The 15,481-nt window shown below is 41.4% G+C and overlaps 1 protein-coding gene across 1 annotated transcript in view; it reads left to right on the top strand.

Annotated features, from left to right (window-relative positions):
* The window catches only part of sycp2 (synaptonemal complex protein 2), a gene marked incomplete at its 5' end in the record, with an annotated part of 42,820 nt that extends 31,541 nt beyond the window's left edge, over positions 1 to 11,279 (top strand). Inside the window, 11 exons of the mRNA XM_084184363.1 lie at positions 1,463 to 1,777; positions 2,108 to 2,165; positions 4,276 to 4,407; positions 4,556 to 4,723; positions 5,610 to 5,791; positions 7,390 to 7,484; positions 7,867 to 7,966; positions 8,299 to 8,357; positions 9,692 to 9,770; positions 10,276 to 10,332; positions 11,193 to 11,279. Of these exons, the coding sequence (XP_084040489.1) occupies positions 1,463 to 1,777; positions 2,108 to 2,165; positions 4,276 to 4,407; positions 4,556 to 4,723; positions 5,610 to 5,791; positions 7,390 to 7,484; positions 7,867 to 7,966; positions 8,299 to 8,357; positions 9,692 to 9,770; positions 10,276 to 10,332; positions 11,193 to 11,264 (1,317 nt within the window). The 3' untranslated portion in view covers positions 11,265 to 11,279. The remainder of the gene's footprint in view (positions 1 to 1,462; positions 1,778 to 2,107; positions 2,166 to 4,275; positions 4,408 to 4,555; positions 4,724 to 5,609; positions 5,792 to 7,389; positions 7,485 to 7,866; positions 7,967 to 8,298; positions 8,358 to 9,691; positions 9,771 to 10,275; positions 10,333 to 11,192) is intronic.
* Between the last annotated feature and the right edge of the window lie 4,202 nt (positions 11,280 to 15,481).

The following is a 15,481-nucleotide window of genomic DNA, read 5'->3' as shown; positions in this document are numbered from 1 at the left end:
GCAATCTGAGGTGCAGTTAACTCTAATCAACTTATCCTCTGCAGCAGAGGTATCTCTGGGTCTTCCTTTCCTGTGGCGGTCCTCATGAGAGCCAGTTTCATCATAGCGCTTGATGGTTTTTGCGACTGCACTTGAAGAAACGTTCAAAGTTCTTGACATTTTCCAGATTGACTGACCTTCATGTCTTAAAGTAATGATGGACTGTCATTTCCCTTTCCTTATTTGAGCTGTTCTTGCCATAATCTTTTACCAAATAGGGCTATCTTCTGTATACCACCCCTACCTTGTCACAACACAATTGATTGGCTCAAACGCATTAAGAAGGAAATAAATTCCACAAATTAACTTTTAACAAGGCACACCTGTTAATTGAAATGCATTCCAGGTGACTACCTCATGAAGCTGGTTGAGAGAATGCCAAGCGTGTGCAAAGCTGTCATCAAGGCAAAGGTGGCTACTTTTAAGAATCTCAATTTGTTTAACACTTTTATGGTTACTACATGATTCCATATGTGTTATTTCATAGTTTTGATGTCTTCACTATTATTCTACAATGTAGAAAATACTACAAATAAAGAAAAACCCTGGAATGGGTAGGTGTGTCCAAACTTTTGACTGGTACTGTATATATATATATACTGTATATATATTCTGTTTATTGGGATTTTTCTGTATTTGTCTACAAAAAGAAACAGTTGGAGAAATTTATAGATTTTCTTCCCACAATCGACAGAAGTTAAATTCTTCAGTCAAACAGTGAAAAAAAAACCCACCTACCCCCGTTAAACAATGCATACAGAGTTAAATAATACAATAACACAGTAGATTAAATAAAGATGTGACAAAATCTCTTCTGACAACTTTTGAGGTGGAATTTATAGGTGTATTTTTTACTCGAGAGTTGTTGAATTGAGGAAGTGTGACCGTAGCCCGCGGAAACAACTTTCATGTAAATTCCCCCCATCCTACTGTGTGCTGTGTGTGCAGCAGGTATTGGTACTAATAGAATGTAGCCTACACATGCATGTTGCACAATAGCATGGAAATGTTTTGAAAACTGTAGAGTGAACTGTAGGCTATGGCTGTGATTCTCTCTCGCTGCCGAATATGTATTTTACTATTCACTCTAAGATGTGATTCTACTGTAGCGATTGGCTATTCCTCATCATTTGGGATGAATTGATTGAACGCCATCGTTCATAATTTGTTACTTGTGAGACCTTTAGAATGATTTTTTACAATTTTGCTGTAAGTAGGTGTGATAATCTTAATAACTACCTTTTGTTGGCAGCTTTAAGCGAATAACCAGTATTTTTCTCCTAAGTTACTTACATACCAGACCAACTATCCCTATTGGCTTCCCACATACTGTACATCTCTCGGTCTCGGTCTCTCTCTCTCTCTCTCTCTCTCTCTCTCTCTCTCTCTCTCTCTCTCTCACTCTTCCTCTCTGCAACCCCAGCTGAGTCCAATCCAGCCCGCTCTCTCCCTGGCCCAGTGTCCCCTCCTCTCCCCTCCCTCCCAGCCCCTCTTGACCTCCACGGCCCTGCAGATGTCAACGCTGCCCTCCCCTCTCCTCCAGTCACAGCCCTCTCCAGGAGAGACGGATCAATTCGCCCTCCATTTTGGCTCCCCGGGCCAGCTGGGCCTGCCCGAGTCCTTCGCCAAGGAGTCGCTGGTCTCCAGAGTGAAGCTGAGCCAGTCCTCGTCCAGGTCAGAGATGTCATCGACCCGAGTTGAGGTGGTCAACCCGGCAGCCCTGACAACCGCACTGGAGGTACGGATACCAAGGGCCAGTATGCTAGAATTAAGCCTAGTCCTAAAAAGTTATTTCAATGCAGATTCTCCATTGAGCATGCATTTTCGCCCAGTACTAGGCTTAATCTGTGTCCGGGAAACAGGGTTTATGGGTAGGAGGCACTAATTTACAGTGTCTGCCCGAACCCTTCATAAGCAGGAAATAACTCTAGGGCTGCGTCTGAAATAGCACCCTTTTCCCTATGTAGTGCACAATTTATGACCATAGGGCTCTGGTCAAAAGGATTGGACTAATGCCATATTTGTAACGCAAACTTCTGGGTTAACAAATGACTGTGTTTCCCCCTAGAAAACTCCATACTCTGAGCGAGGGCACAAGCTGGACCAACGTAGCTTTCACCTGTCAGGTAAAAGACCACAGCTGTAACCCGCTGAAAGAAAATGCTCTTATTAACACCTGTGTCCACAAAGAGAAAGATGGGCGGTAACAATGATGGGGAGAAATTGTTGTTTCAGCTGAACTTGTAATTTAGCATCATATGGTCTAGGCTGGTTTGTTACAGCCTGACCGATCTGGGATTTCTGGGTCCAATAATGATTTTAGGGAGGCAAAAGTTACCAATTACCGATATATCTGCCGATATATTGTTTTTTAGAGGTGGAATGAAAAATCATCAACCAGATTCAGCCACGGGCCAATTTTTTCTTGAGCGGATGGTCGGGGGGCCGTAACATAATTACAGATAAGTTATAGACTGCAAATTGACCTCAATAAGCCCAAACAGATATAATATTTTACTAAAACATAATCATTTCAAACCTTGCTTACATTTGTATACGATCACTTGTCTCTCTATTATGCGTGGGAAAACTTGGGAACAGATTTCCAAAATTAAACACACTTGGAGCTGATTTCCTGGTGTTTTATGTCCAACAATGAATATTATTATTTTTTTGCACAGAAAATATAAATATCAAAGTAAATACAAAACACATGTTCAGTTTACCTTCTTAGGTACAACTTAAACATGTGTCTATGGCAGTGGATAAGAATGCAGAAGTGTTTGTGCTGAAGCACTACAAGCACACTAATAAACAAGAAGCTGAATGAATTAAACAAAGTAAATCTGAAACTGCACTGTTCACAAGTTCACAACCAATGCAGTGAAATGCAGTAACATGCAGTTTTAATGTCACCAAGAGGTGTCAGCGTCAGCATTTGTATTGAGAGCATTCACTACAGTGCTTTACAGAGGTCATGGAAACAGACACTATGGCTACCTTGCAATGAGAGCGTGTTATGTTATTTTATAGCTCAACGATTATGACAAGCATGTTCTAGCTGTTCATTGCGACAATGTTTTCTTGCTGAAACCATAATGTAAATGACACTGTTATTCAATACAAAGTCTACTGGCTATATATTTCAACTGCAAATGACATGCGCTGATGACTGAAAACGTTAATGCCGGAAAATGCTTGCCACACTGGTTTTAGTCACACACGTTCTAGCAAGTGAGGAATGTGCCTTCTAATCTGCTGGTCTAGCGATGGTTCTGCTGCTGCTAATTTCATGGCAAAGTTTGTAAATAATAGATACAAATTATATACTTACTTATGATATACTTCTGCCAGGTTAAGCCTACTTTGCAGTTAACATTTAAATGAGGTGTTAGTGAAAGCATTTCTGTTAACCAACAAGACGGTTATCACATCAACTGGCTACACACGGAGTGATAGACAAACGTGCACACCACAAAGACAGACGGGGGCAATATTGCTGGAAATTAATTGGCAGATATTGTGTTAGGTTTTTAATTTTTAATCCAGAGGTGGGATAATTTTGCGTTGATTAGATAGTAGCTGGGAGCTTGCGGTGTCTGATACTTGTGAGATTTCTTTATGACAGTTTGCAGTGGAACATGTGAGAAGTGCATGTACTTTCAAAATAATTTGGCGAGCTACTCATAGGTTGGCTGCGAGCTACTGGTAGCTCGTGATCGACCTGTTGGAGACCCCTGAGCTAGGCTAACTACAGTATCTTGCTGGCTAGATAGAGCCTAACTACATTACTGGCCAGCTAACGTTAACTAAGTGAAAATGTGATGAGGACAGGGGCGTATTCATTATGTCGATTCTGTTGAGAAAAAAAAAGTTTCTTAAACGGAATGAAACGGGGAGGGACCTACCTGCATTTGTCCAAAATAAACTCTAATTTTAGTTGTGCAACTGTTTGGCTAATGATTACACCCCTGGGGTGCTTGGTTGGTGAAGTGTACTTTTTATAATTTACTTGTTCAAATACGCTGTCGCTGGCTGTGGCAAGCTACTCACCGTCAAACCACTATGCCTACTCCCTCTCACGTCGTGATTTAGGGCTGAATGATGTGCAATGAGCAGATCGTAGAGCGCCCTCTTCAGGCAACCATTAAATAGGCAGATAATATCAGTCCACCAGTTTATAGGTCGGGCTCTACTGGTTTGGTCTGGTTCAATCGTTTGGTTCCCCTCTCACAGGCCCCTGCTCCGGGCGCAAGCGCCACAACTCCCGCCCCTCGCCCAGTAACTCGGAGGAGGAGGAGGGAAAGAGGGGCACACGAAGAGGGGGGCAGGCGGTCAAGATGAGGCCCAGGAAACTGTTTAAACCCAGTGAGAATGACATTTAAATTATTATACTTTTATTCAACAATATATGCTTTTCATTTGTTCTCATAATTGGCGAACCAGTTCTCACTTCATAAAATAGCCCTTTATTCAACTAATTTCTCTTTCATTCAATTATTTCCCTCCACTTCAGCAACCAAGCCCAACCTCCACGCTCAGGCCCAGGCATGGGAGGAACAGAGCAGCTCTGACGAAGAGGAGGAAGAGGAGAAGAAAGGACGAGGAACAAAGGACAGGGCCTCGCGGGCAATCACGAAAAGATATCATCACATCCAGAGCAGCAAGAGCGCTCGTGACACAGGTACAGCCATAGAATTGAATAGAACACTTAAATGTGATGCATCTCTATGGGTACAGCGATCTACAAAACCTTAGGACAAACAGCTCCACCCGCCCGCATGGTTTTTCAGAACAAGCCGTAGGTCTCACAAAAGGCACTGCTGTTGAACTCATAATTATAGTAATGATTAGTCAAACCAACAGCCATATTTATCTTAAAGTCCTCTGTAGCTCAGCTGGTAGAGCACGGCACTTGTAACGCCAAGGTAGTGGGTTCGATCCCCGGGACCACCCATACACAAAAATGTATGCACGCACGACTGTAAGTCGCTTTGGATAAAAGCGTCTGCTAAATGGCATATTATTATTATTTATTATTAAAGGTGCAATATGCAAAAATTGCTCTGCCATTTCCTGGTTGCTAAAATTCTAATAGTTCATCTAATTTCAGTTTGTGACAAAACAAGCAATTGTAGATAATCATTGTAGCATCTAAACCACTGAAATATCTTTTCAATAACCAAAATATTGTATTTTTATCTGTTTGAAGCTGGTGTACAAAACCAAAAGTAAAAGATGCAAAAACTAAACTTAAGAACGGGAAGCATAGAAATAGTGCACATAGAACAGATATACAGCTTCTTAGACTTGCTTTCAATGAGATTGACAGATCTATAACTCAGATTTCTATGTGATTTTGTTCGGGTCGCCCAAAAAGTTACATATTGCAGCTTTAACTCATTGAGCAGTTTGAAGTTTGGAGAAGGATGCACCTGCACATCCAGTAGATATGTGTGTCAGATGGGGTGGGTGCTGTTGTTAACATACTATGCCTCTGTGGGTTTGTTCATGACTGCATGTGTGTGTGTTCGTAACAATATATGCCTGCATTTGTGTGTCGTCCCTAGTCATGGACGTTTCTCCGGAGGGGGACCTGAGTCGGGTGGTGTCGTCCCACATGGTGACGTCGTCCAGCTGGGAGGCCGACGTGGACATGGAGGCCGAGGTGGAGGGGGAGCTGGGTCACCCCCCTCACGACATGGGCAACGTGTGTCGCCAGTTCAGCTCCGAGCTCCAGAGGAAATTCCAGGTTGGACCCATAGAAAATAGAATGCTGCTTTTACTTCCTGCTTTACTGCAATGGGTACACTCAATATGGCCGCTGGTCCACCCATCACTGACCCGTTGACTTCAATGGGAAGGAAATCAATTTCTTTGGTTGGACACAAACTCACAGGAGAATATGTTTCTAAACATTTCTACATTAATGTGGATGCTACCATGATTATGGATAGTCATGAATTAATAGTGAATAATGATGAGTGAGAAAGTTACAGACGCACAAATATCATACTTCCAAGAAAGACATTGATGATAATGCCCTTTTAGTGTAAGAGCTGTTTGAAAAGACCGCCTGATATTTCAGCCTGTTTTGATGGGAGGGAGTTTTGGCCTTCCACGGTGACATCACCATGCAGTAAATTAGTTAATAGACCAATAAGAAAGAGAGTTCCAAACCTTTCTGCCAATAACAGCTAGTTTTCAGTTTTCCCCTCGTCCTTCAAACCACTCTCAGACAATCCTACAAAATTCTTCCTTGAGAAATTGCTCTTTGCTAAGAAGTTATTTTTCTTTATTTTTGACCATTTTAATTGAAAACAATCACAGTAAGGTACTTAATAGTTACCCAGAAATGATAAAACATTTAGATAAAAACGGCTGCTTTGGACCTTTAAAGGATCACATTTGGGATCTAGCTAAGGAATAATTATAACAAATAATTTTACCAATATGTTTTTGGGCTCATTTCTGGAGGTGGAAATTATATTTTAGATGGTGTCAGCATCATTTTATTTTAATTCATTTTGGATGAAAATGTCCTTTTAAAAAGTAACCTGAACTGAGCTTCTCAGACCTACATAAAAAATGATCCAGGGTGGACCCCGGGCCTCCAAAACAAGGTGGGGAGGGACACCCCCCCGATACCTTTTCCCCCGATACCTTTTCCCCCACTGCTACAACATTTTCCAGAGGAAGCACTGCTGTAGGCTACTTTCGAAACAACACTGTATAACTCAAGAAGATCTAAATGCATATCCCCATAAACGGATTGAGATCAAATGGTTGGTATGCAGATGCTCCATGGACGTTTCACCGGTAAAACTTCAAGAATTATCATTCAAATGTGAAGGGAAGGCGACCACAAAAATGTGTGCATGAAGTAGAGGTAAGGAAACACATGCACAGAAGCGTCAGGATCTTTACTCCGGAGAAAGAAAGGTCCAGATCCACAGCCACTGCCTTTTTAAAAACCTACTGTTTTCGTGAGGCCCCAGTGTAGCTCCCCTGTAGAAGTGCCATAGGCCTTTAAATGGGTAATTCAGGATTTTACAACTTGATGTTAGATGATTCCTTACCTTGAAAGTAGCCTATGAGCCAGGAGAAACTGTAATCCATGGTTCAGTTTTCTCTAAACAGCCACTACAATCTTCAGCTAACTTTAGCCACCACTAGCTAACAATCAATGGAAGTGAATGGGGCATGTGTGCAATTGTTATAATTTCCTGGACAAATCATCTCCATATTTGGTTTGATGTCACTTAAAGGTGATTTTGCCTTTGTGATGAGGATTTTGTATTCTATGGGAGACCCTAAATATGTTCTACTTACCTCTGTTACGTGTGTCAGAATCGTTCCAGGCGTATGGAGCTGTACACCAAGCAGTCTCTGAAGACCGTCCAGCAGCACGTCTCTTCCATCAGCGTGCAAGTTCACAACTACAGGTCAGTTAGTACACAAGTATACACTACATAGTGAGCTGGCAACCGCAGGGTTACTGACATCAATATCTCAGGTGCCACTGACTGCCTATGTGCCCTTGAGCAAGGCACTTTTAACCCTTTACCTGCTCCAGGGGCGCTGCTCTGTGGCTGACCCTGTGCTGCTCCCAGCCTGTTGTGTATGTTGTGTGTGGTGGGGCTGGGTACTGTGACAGCAAAATGTACCAAATGTCCATTGTCTCTGTATAATCGACCAATAAAGATTGCATTGTGTAGTATACAAGAACATGTCAATCTCTCTCTGTGACAGATTGTGGACATGCAATCTCCCTTGGTCTCCTCGATCTCCCCCTTCCCCTCCTCCTTCCCCTGTCTGTGTGTGTAGGTCTCAGAAGCTGGAACAGGTCAAGGGCGTTCTGCTGAATGAGATCAACAACTTGGAGGAGGACGAATCCACTCTAAAGAACATGGAGAAGGAACTGACTGTAGGGTTACTTACATTACATTGACATTGTAGTCAATTAGCAGACGCTCGTTCGGTCGCATGTATGTGGTGGAAACTAACCAGGGCCCGTATAATATGGATATCTGCATTCCTTTTAAAAGAGTAAACCAACCTAGCCCAACAGATTTAACGTTGTTGAACTCTTACATTAACAGTACTTAATAGTAAGAGACCTCCCTGACAATGCAGTATACCGGTATAACCAATAACACAACCCTTTCACGTTTGGTTTGTCTATGGCAAATCCTCCCAGGCTTTAGTTGACTGTATGTTGATTTAATCAGTGTTATCAATTCACTTCTCTCCCCTTAGACATACTGGAGGAAGCAGTCTGTGGCTTTCCACTCCTACCAGGAGAAAGAGACTAGAAGGTGAGTGTGTGTGTGCGTTTTTTTTTCTGCCATATTCAGGGTGTGTGAAAAGTCCCAGGTGGGGACATTTTGTTCCACCCGCTCAAATGGACACACTGCAAAGATTGCAATCTAGCCTCTTGTCATCCCTTGCTCCATTTCAAAAGGACAACATAACACATTGCATCATTTTTTTAACCTGGGGGAAATTAACTGTGACCAAAAATACAAGTATCTCTGTTGTTAATGTTATTTGTTTTTTCCGGGATGTGGTCATAGCATGCCTATTCACATGACTGTGTAGAACTAAAGGACAGTATCTCAAACTTATCTCAAACTGGGTCAAAGTTCTTAAAAAATTTGCTATATGCAATTTATCAGGGTTGGGGTCTATTTTAATTGAGTCAATTTCAGGAAGTAATTGAAATTTGAATTCAGTAATCGGAAAAAATTGAGTATTTTCAATTACTTCTCGTTTAGCTGAAAAGGAGAAGCTATTATATTTGTCTTTCAAAATATATATACATTCAAATCACATGCTGAATTGAGTGACTTCAATTCGAATTGACCCCAATCAAGCAATTTATGAATTGTGCCAAAGATTAGATTAGGTGGTGAGAAAACACAGAAAAGATACTTCTGGGCCCGTATTCACAAAGCGTCTCAGAGTAGGAGTGCTGATCTAGGATCAGTTTTTGCCTTTTAGATCATAATGAATACAATTATATGGATAGATCCTAGATCAGAACTCCTTCTCTGAGACACTTTGTGAATACAGACTAGAGCTGGGCAATATGGACAAAAATCCATATTGCGAAAAACTGCCTGAATTGGTGCGATAACGATAAATATAATTTATGGATTTTATAACATTGTGCACTATTTTTGTTTTTTATCCTTTAAACTACTACTACTGCTACTAGTTTGATGGTTGTAGCTATCAATTGTCCCAATAACAATCACCCATATTAGCAAACTTATTTCATTTCAAACTTTACATTTCTCCAGTATAGGCTACTTATCGTAATGAACGAAATCAGCAAAATGCCTACGATAAGTGATCGGTATGGTCAGTGTCGATAATTTTCGGTTTATCGTCCCAGCTCTAACCCTGACTTCTCTACTTTAAACAGTGCAACACCACTGTGAGGTCATGCCCCTGATACATTCATGTCCCTCATTATTCTTTATTATTCACAACACCAAAAAAACACACAAATGTGAAAGTGGTATGGATTTAGTATTTTAATATTTCATTTTCTCTTCCCTCTGTCTCCCGCTCGCTCTTTCTCTCACCCATGGCTCATTTGCTCTTTTGTGTGCTCTTTTTTTTACATTTCGTTCTTTGCCCTCAGACTACAGAGCCTCAAGAGCACCTTCCAAACCGATGTGTGTCACAGCTTGGAGTACGAGGAGAGGATCTTCACCTCTCAGGTGTGGACATCCAAACTTTAGCGCCAGACTTCATCTAAACTTCAGCCCTCTACTTCATCTAAACTGTAGCCCCCTACTTCATCTAAACTGTAGCCCTCTACTTCATCTAAACTTCAGCCACCTACTTCATCTAAACTGTAGCCCCCTACTTCATCTAAACTTCAGCCCTCTATGTTGTTCATAAACATAACAATTCCGTACGGCACAAGTACAGAGAATAGGGAAAGAGGAACAGCCGACCCACAAAATCTAAAGTACATGTCACCTTATGTTTTGATACATTTTGGTTATTTGTCTCACAGGCTTACCTGTTACAATGTTTAGTTTTTTTTTTAAACCTGAAACTCGGCTGATCTGAGCTCAGTTTTAAGCAATAGTATTTCAGTCCCATGTTGTGCAGTATGGCATTATGCTTATCCCCATGTTCTCTTCAGTCTACTCTACCGTGTGGCACTGTGAAGAGTTCAAACCTTAACAAATGTGTTTTGTCACCCGCTGTTTTCAGATGTGCCTGATGAGGAAAGACATGAAGTCAGTTCAGGACAGACTCTTTAAGGAAATGGTGAGTGGAAATGACAGTTGTGACTAGGGCAAGACACTAAAAAACAATTAGACCCACATGTCTCTTTTCACTCGCACGGCATTAAATCCCCCTAGAGTCGATGTCCGCGCCCCCGCGGAAATCTTATTAGCATAATAAAAACATCCCCATAAAAAAATCAGTCAGTTTAAGCTAGAGATATCTGTTTTTTGCAATGGATGCATCTCAATTCACCGCATCCGCCGATGTTGCACTTCCGCATCTGCAGTAAAATGTGACAGAGCTAGAGCGGTGTTTGTCAGATCATGAGACATCCCGAAAATCTCACAAAGTCTTCTGTAGTGTCCGAACGGTTCGGCCCACAATCTATAATGACCCCTATGGAAAGATGAGGCTCTACGACCCCCACAAGAGTCTTGGGACTCGTCTGAAGTCGGTACAGCTGATATGCCAACTTCTGTCTGTAGTGTCCGAACAGTTTGGGCTATACACTAATATGACCCCTCTGTGGAAAGGTGAGACTCTCACGAACACGTCGGTTGTTTTGCTCTAGGACGCCCTCAGGCCTCACAGGACTTGTAAAAATAAAGGTTTCCTGACCTTTCTTATAACTCTCAGATATAGGACAGACACTTCAGAACAAACTTCCTTTAGATTTTTGGGGGGGACTATCTTTTGTTCCATGTAGTGAATCTGTTATTCAATGCGTTTGTATGGGCTAATAGCAGCTTAGACAGGGCTTAGATTTATGGGTTATTAAAGAGGTCCCTCTTTTGAAAGTCCTACTCAAAGTGCTGCCTTTACTAGCGCCGACTGAGACTGCACCCCCTGAGGTGTTGCGAGTGTATTTGAGGGCTGTGTTTTTGTGTGTCTCTCCTCAGCAAGACGAGGAGATACTGAGTGTGAGGAGAGGACTTCAGGCTCTTTTCCTGCCAGAGGGACCAAGTTTTTAAACCCAAATCAAGTACCTCTGCACATTTATAAGATATGTTTGTGTTCCGTGAAGTTTGCCCGTCATTCTACGTTTACGGCAATCAAATGTAATATATTGAGCATAAGTTAAAGAAATATACATGCCTTATTTAAAAATGATAAAATTTATATTAACATATTTATTTGAGATTTATTTATTTATTATTGCAGTGATGTTTGACACTGTTAATAGCTTTTATGGTTTTAACGGTCTCTCCATAAGAGTAGTATTTTCAATATAAATAATGCATTTCTGTGAAAATTGTTCGAATGGCATTTTATCTGTACAAGGTTGCCTGCTATTTGTTTGCTGTTAAGGTTGCCTAAGTTTATTAAACTTTTTAAAACATTTATTTAAAAAAAGTGTATTTGATCATCCTTGAGACGTTTCTACAACTTGATTGGAGTCCACCTGTGGTAAATTCAATTGATTGGACATGATTTGGAAAGGAACACACCTGTCTATATAAGGTTCCACAGTTGGCAGTGCCTGTCAGAGCAAAAACCAAGCCATGAGGTCGAAGGAATTGTCCGTAGAGCTCCGAGACAGGATTGTGTCAAGGCACAGATCTGGGGAAGGGTACCAAAAAATGTCAGGCCTTTATGGTAGAGTGGCCAGACGGCAGCCACTCCTTAGTAAAAGGCACATGACAGCCCGCTTGGAGTTTGCCAAAAGGCACCTAAAGACTCTCAGACCATGAGAAACAAGATTCTCTGGTCTAATGAAACCAAGATTGAACTCTTTGGCCTGAATCCCAATGGTCACGTCTGGAGGAAACCTGGCACCATTCGTACGGTGAAGGATGGTGGTGGCAGCTTCATGCTGTGGGGATGTTTTTCAGCGGCAGTGACTTGGAGACTAGTCAGGATCGAGGGAAAGATTAACAGAGCAAAGTACAGAGAGGTCCTTGATGAAAACCTGCACAAGAGCGCTCAGGACCTCAGACTGGGGCGAAGGTTCACCTTCCAACAGGACAACAACCCTAAGCACACAGCCAAGACAACGCAGGAGTGGCTTCGAGGCAAGTCTCTGAATGTCCTTCAGTGGCCCAGCCAGAGCCCGGACTTGAACCCGATCTAACATCTCTAGAGAGACCTGAAAATAGCTGTGCAGCGACGCTCCCCATCCAACCTGACAAGAGCTTGAGAGGACCTGCAGAGAAGAAGTGGGGAAACTCCCCAAATACAGGTGTGCCAAGCTTGTAGCGTCATACCCAAGAAGACTCAAGTCTGTAATCGCTGCCAAAGGCGCTTCAAGAAAGTACTGAGTAAAGGGTCTGAATACTTACGTAAATGTGATATTTCCGTTGTTTTGTATTTTTTATGAATTTGCAAACATTTCTAAAAACCTGTTTTTGCTTTGTCACTATGGGGATTGTGTAGATTGATGAGGAAAATAAATAATTTAATCCATTTTAGAATAAGGCTGTAACGTAACATCATGTGGAAAAATTAAAGTGGTCTGAATACTTTCCGAATGCACTGTATATCAGGGCTCTCCAACCCTGTTCCTGGAGAGCTACCCTCCTGTAGGTTTTCGCTCCAACCACAGTTGTAACTAACCTGATTCAGTTTATGGGTCTTTCTATAAACTAGGGTACCAGTGAGCATTTCTTGTAGTGGACATCTGTTTGGAGCTGTTACAAAGTCACGTGAATACAGTAGGATATAAAAGGGGGAACATAGATACATTCAATATAATGAATGAGTTTAATCAAAACCTATGTTTAAACCCTTTCTCATGCTTGGAGTCTTCACAGATTTGGGAAAAACCGTGTGACATAAAACACTGCCTTTCTTTCCTTACATTTATGATACTGCTGTTTGTCATTATATCATATACTAAGCATTTAACAATTGAATTACACATTGAATTTTATCCTGTAAAATTCCTGAATATTGCTGTTGGACTCTTCTTTTGTATGGAGATCTCGGAAATGCACTGTAACCTCGTAACATTTCGTATCTCCCTATGTTATGGTGTGAAAACAGTTTTCATGGGCACACATATCCAAAATATTGTATGGGATTGCAAAATCCAATGCTTCTAACAGAAAGACTAACTTTAACAAGATGAATCAAACAAAAATCGATACTGTCATTAACGTTTTTTTAATAATGCATAATAGTTGTTTGATGCACAATTGCATTTGGAAATTATCGCGTAACATCAGCTGATTCAGGAAAGGATTTTCTGAATGACAGTCAAGTGATAAAGAGCGGGTGTGATACTGCACGTGACTGAACAACAGCCAAAGTGTGGGAATTAATGTTCATCTGGAGAATTGACAGAACATTTTGGTGTCTTATGTTGTTACGGTGGTCAAGATAATTAGCCTATGTCGTGGACAACATTGTCATGATTCCTGAGGTAAGATTACGGTCCATGTACATTTTAATTTTGTTTTCTGAATTAAAATGGAGCAATCGGGAACGTGAAAACGGCTTGTTTATTCGTTTCTGAATAGAAATAGAAAAAACTGAAAATTGGCTTGTTTTTTGTTTTTGCATATAAAACCAAAAAAACTACTTGATATTTACATTTTCACATGTGGGTGGGGTTAAATGTGGAATTACTGTCATTGGTTAAGTGCACAGACAACACTTCCTGTCCTTTCAAAGTAGGAGTTCACCCTTCTAACTCCATTCTATGAATCTATTAATTCATCGATTAATAGCTGCCCGTACCGTGCCACAGTGCCAAGATAAAGTACAATTTCTCAATTTCGGAATATTATTTAGTGTGACTGCTGTTACTGTAAATGGTTAGCTGACTGGTATATCCTAGCTATCTAACTAACCATTGGTAATCTTATTCAATAATGCCATACAGCCAAAACAACAGTATCTATTGCGAGGGGCCTCCTGTAGCTCAGTTGGTAGAGCATGGTGCTTTGCCATACCAGGGTTGTGGGTTCGATTCCCACGGGGGGCCAGTATGAAAAACGTATGCACTCACTAAAACTGTAAGTTGCTCTGGATAAGAGCGTCTGCTAAATGACTAAAATGTAAATGTAGACTAGAGATATTCCCTTAGCTATAGTTAGTCAGTGGTTGCACATTTAACTACCTGGAATGAAGCAAGGGTGTGAATAGTAAATATATCCTTTTACTGTTTACAGCAGGTCTTCAGCTACACAGAACTGTCTGATCAGCCTGATAGGGTGCTGTGGGTGTGTCCAGCTTGCACCTGTGCAAATTCATGTGTGTATAGCAATGGAATGAAGCATCCAACCAATGCCCCAAGTTGTGCTGTAGGTCCACCACATACCCAGAGGGTTGTTGGGTCCTGTCCAGAAGCAACCCATAGCCCCTTCCCCTAGACACTTGTGGAGATCTGAGAGGATTGGACAGGTGTAAGCAATACCGCCAAAATTCCACAAAGCCTTTCAGAGGGTAAAGTGCAGCTCTCACCATTTCACCACCCATCAATCCCTTTCAGATCTCCACAAGTGTCTAGACTCTGAGCAGTAGGGGCTAGGGGTTGTTTCTGGACAGGCCATAGGTATTATGGTAGCGCGCTCAGTCAGTCAGTCTGGCACTGTCTAACATTGTTAAAGGGGCAGTGCAGTTAAAAACGTGATTTTACAGTTTAAAAAAAAAAAAGATATTTCCACACACACTATGAGGTAGGACCGGGTTGATATCAGTATCACAATATTTTTTCCACGGCAAAAATTCTAACACTGAGCAGTCCGTTAAAAACCTGCTGTATGTAAAATATTGTGTGCTATAGCTGGTAAAATAAATGTGACTCTGGATGACAACATAATGATGTTTGTTTCCAACATTAGGGCTGTTTTCCAAAAGAAGTTAAATTCGCTAAGTGTTTTGTTTCCTTGCCACAATACTAACAAGTATCGCAATACTGGTATCATCCCTGCCTTACTATAAGGTCGAAATAACACTCTGAAATTGCGAAAATTATGATATTGCCCTTTTTGTAAGAGCTGTTTGAAAGAAAAGAAAAAACACTGACATTTCAGCCTGTTCAGGTGGGATGGAATTGTTTGCCCACATCTTGACATCACAACAATGTGATCTGATTATAATAGACCAATGACTGTTCATCTGGGTAAATGCGTGGGCTCTAGACCATCCTATCAGCCAATCAGGGCTGTGTATGTAAATATCTTCACATTTGTTTCCTAACGCCCACATGATCAGACTGAGCATTTCAAGGGCCAAAGGAGGCTCA

This window comes from Coregonus lavaretus, assembly GCF_964263955.1.
Source record: "Coregonus lavaretus genome assembly, chromosome: 20".
In the NCBI taxonomy this organism is placed as follows: Eukaryota; Metazoa; Chordata; class Actinopteri; order Salmoniformes; family Salmonidae; genus Coregonus; species Coregonus lavaretus.
This window is presented reverse-complemented; position numbering and strand designations above follow the sequence as displayed.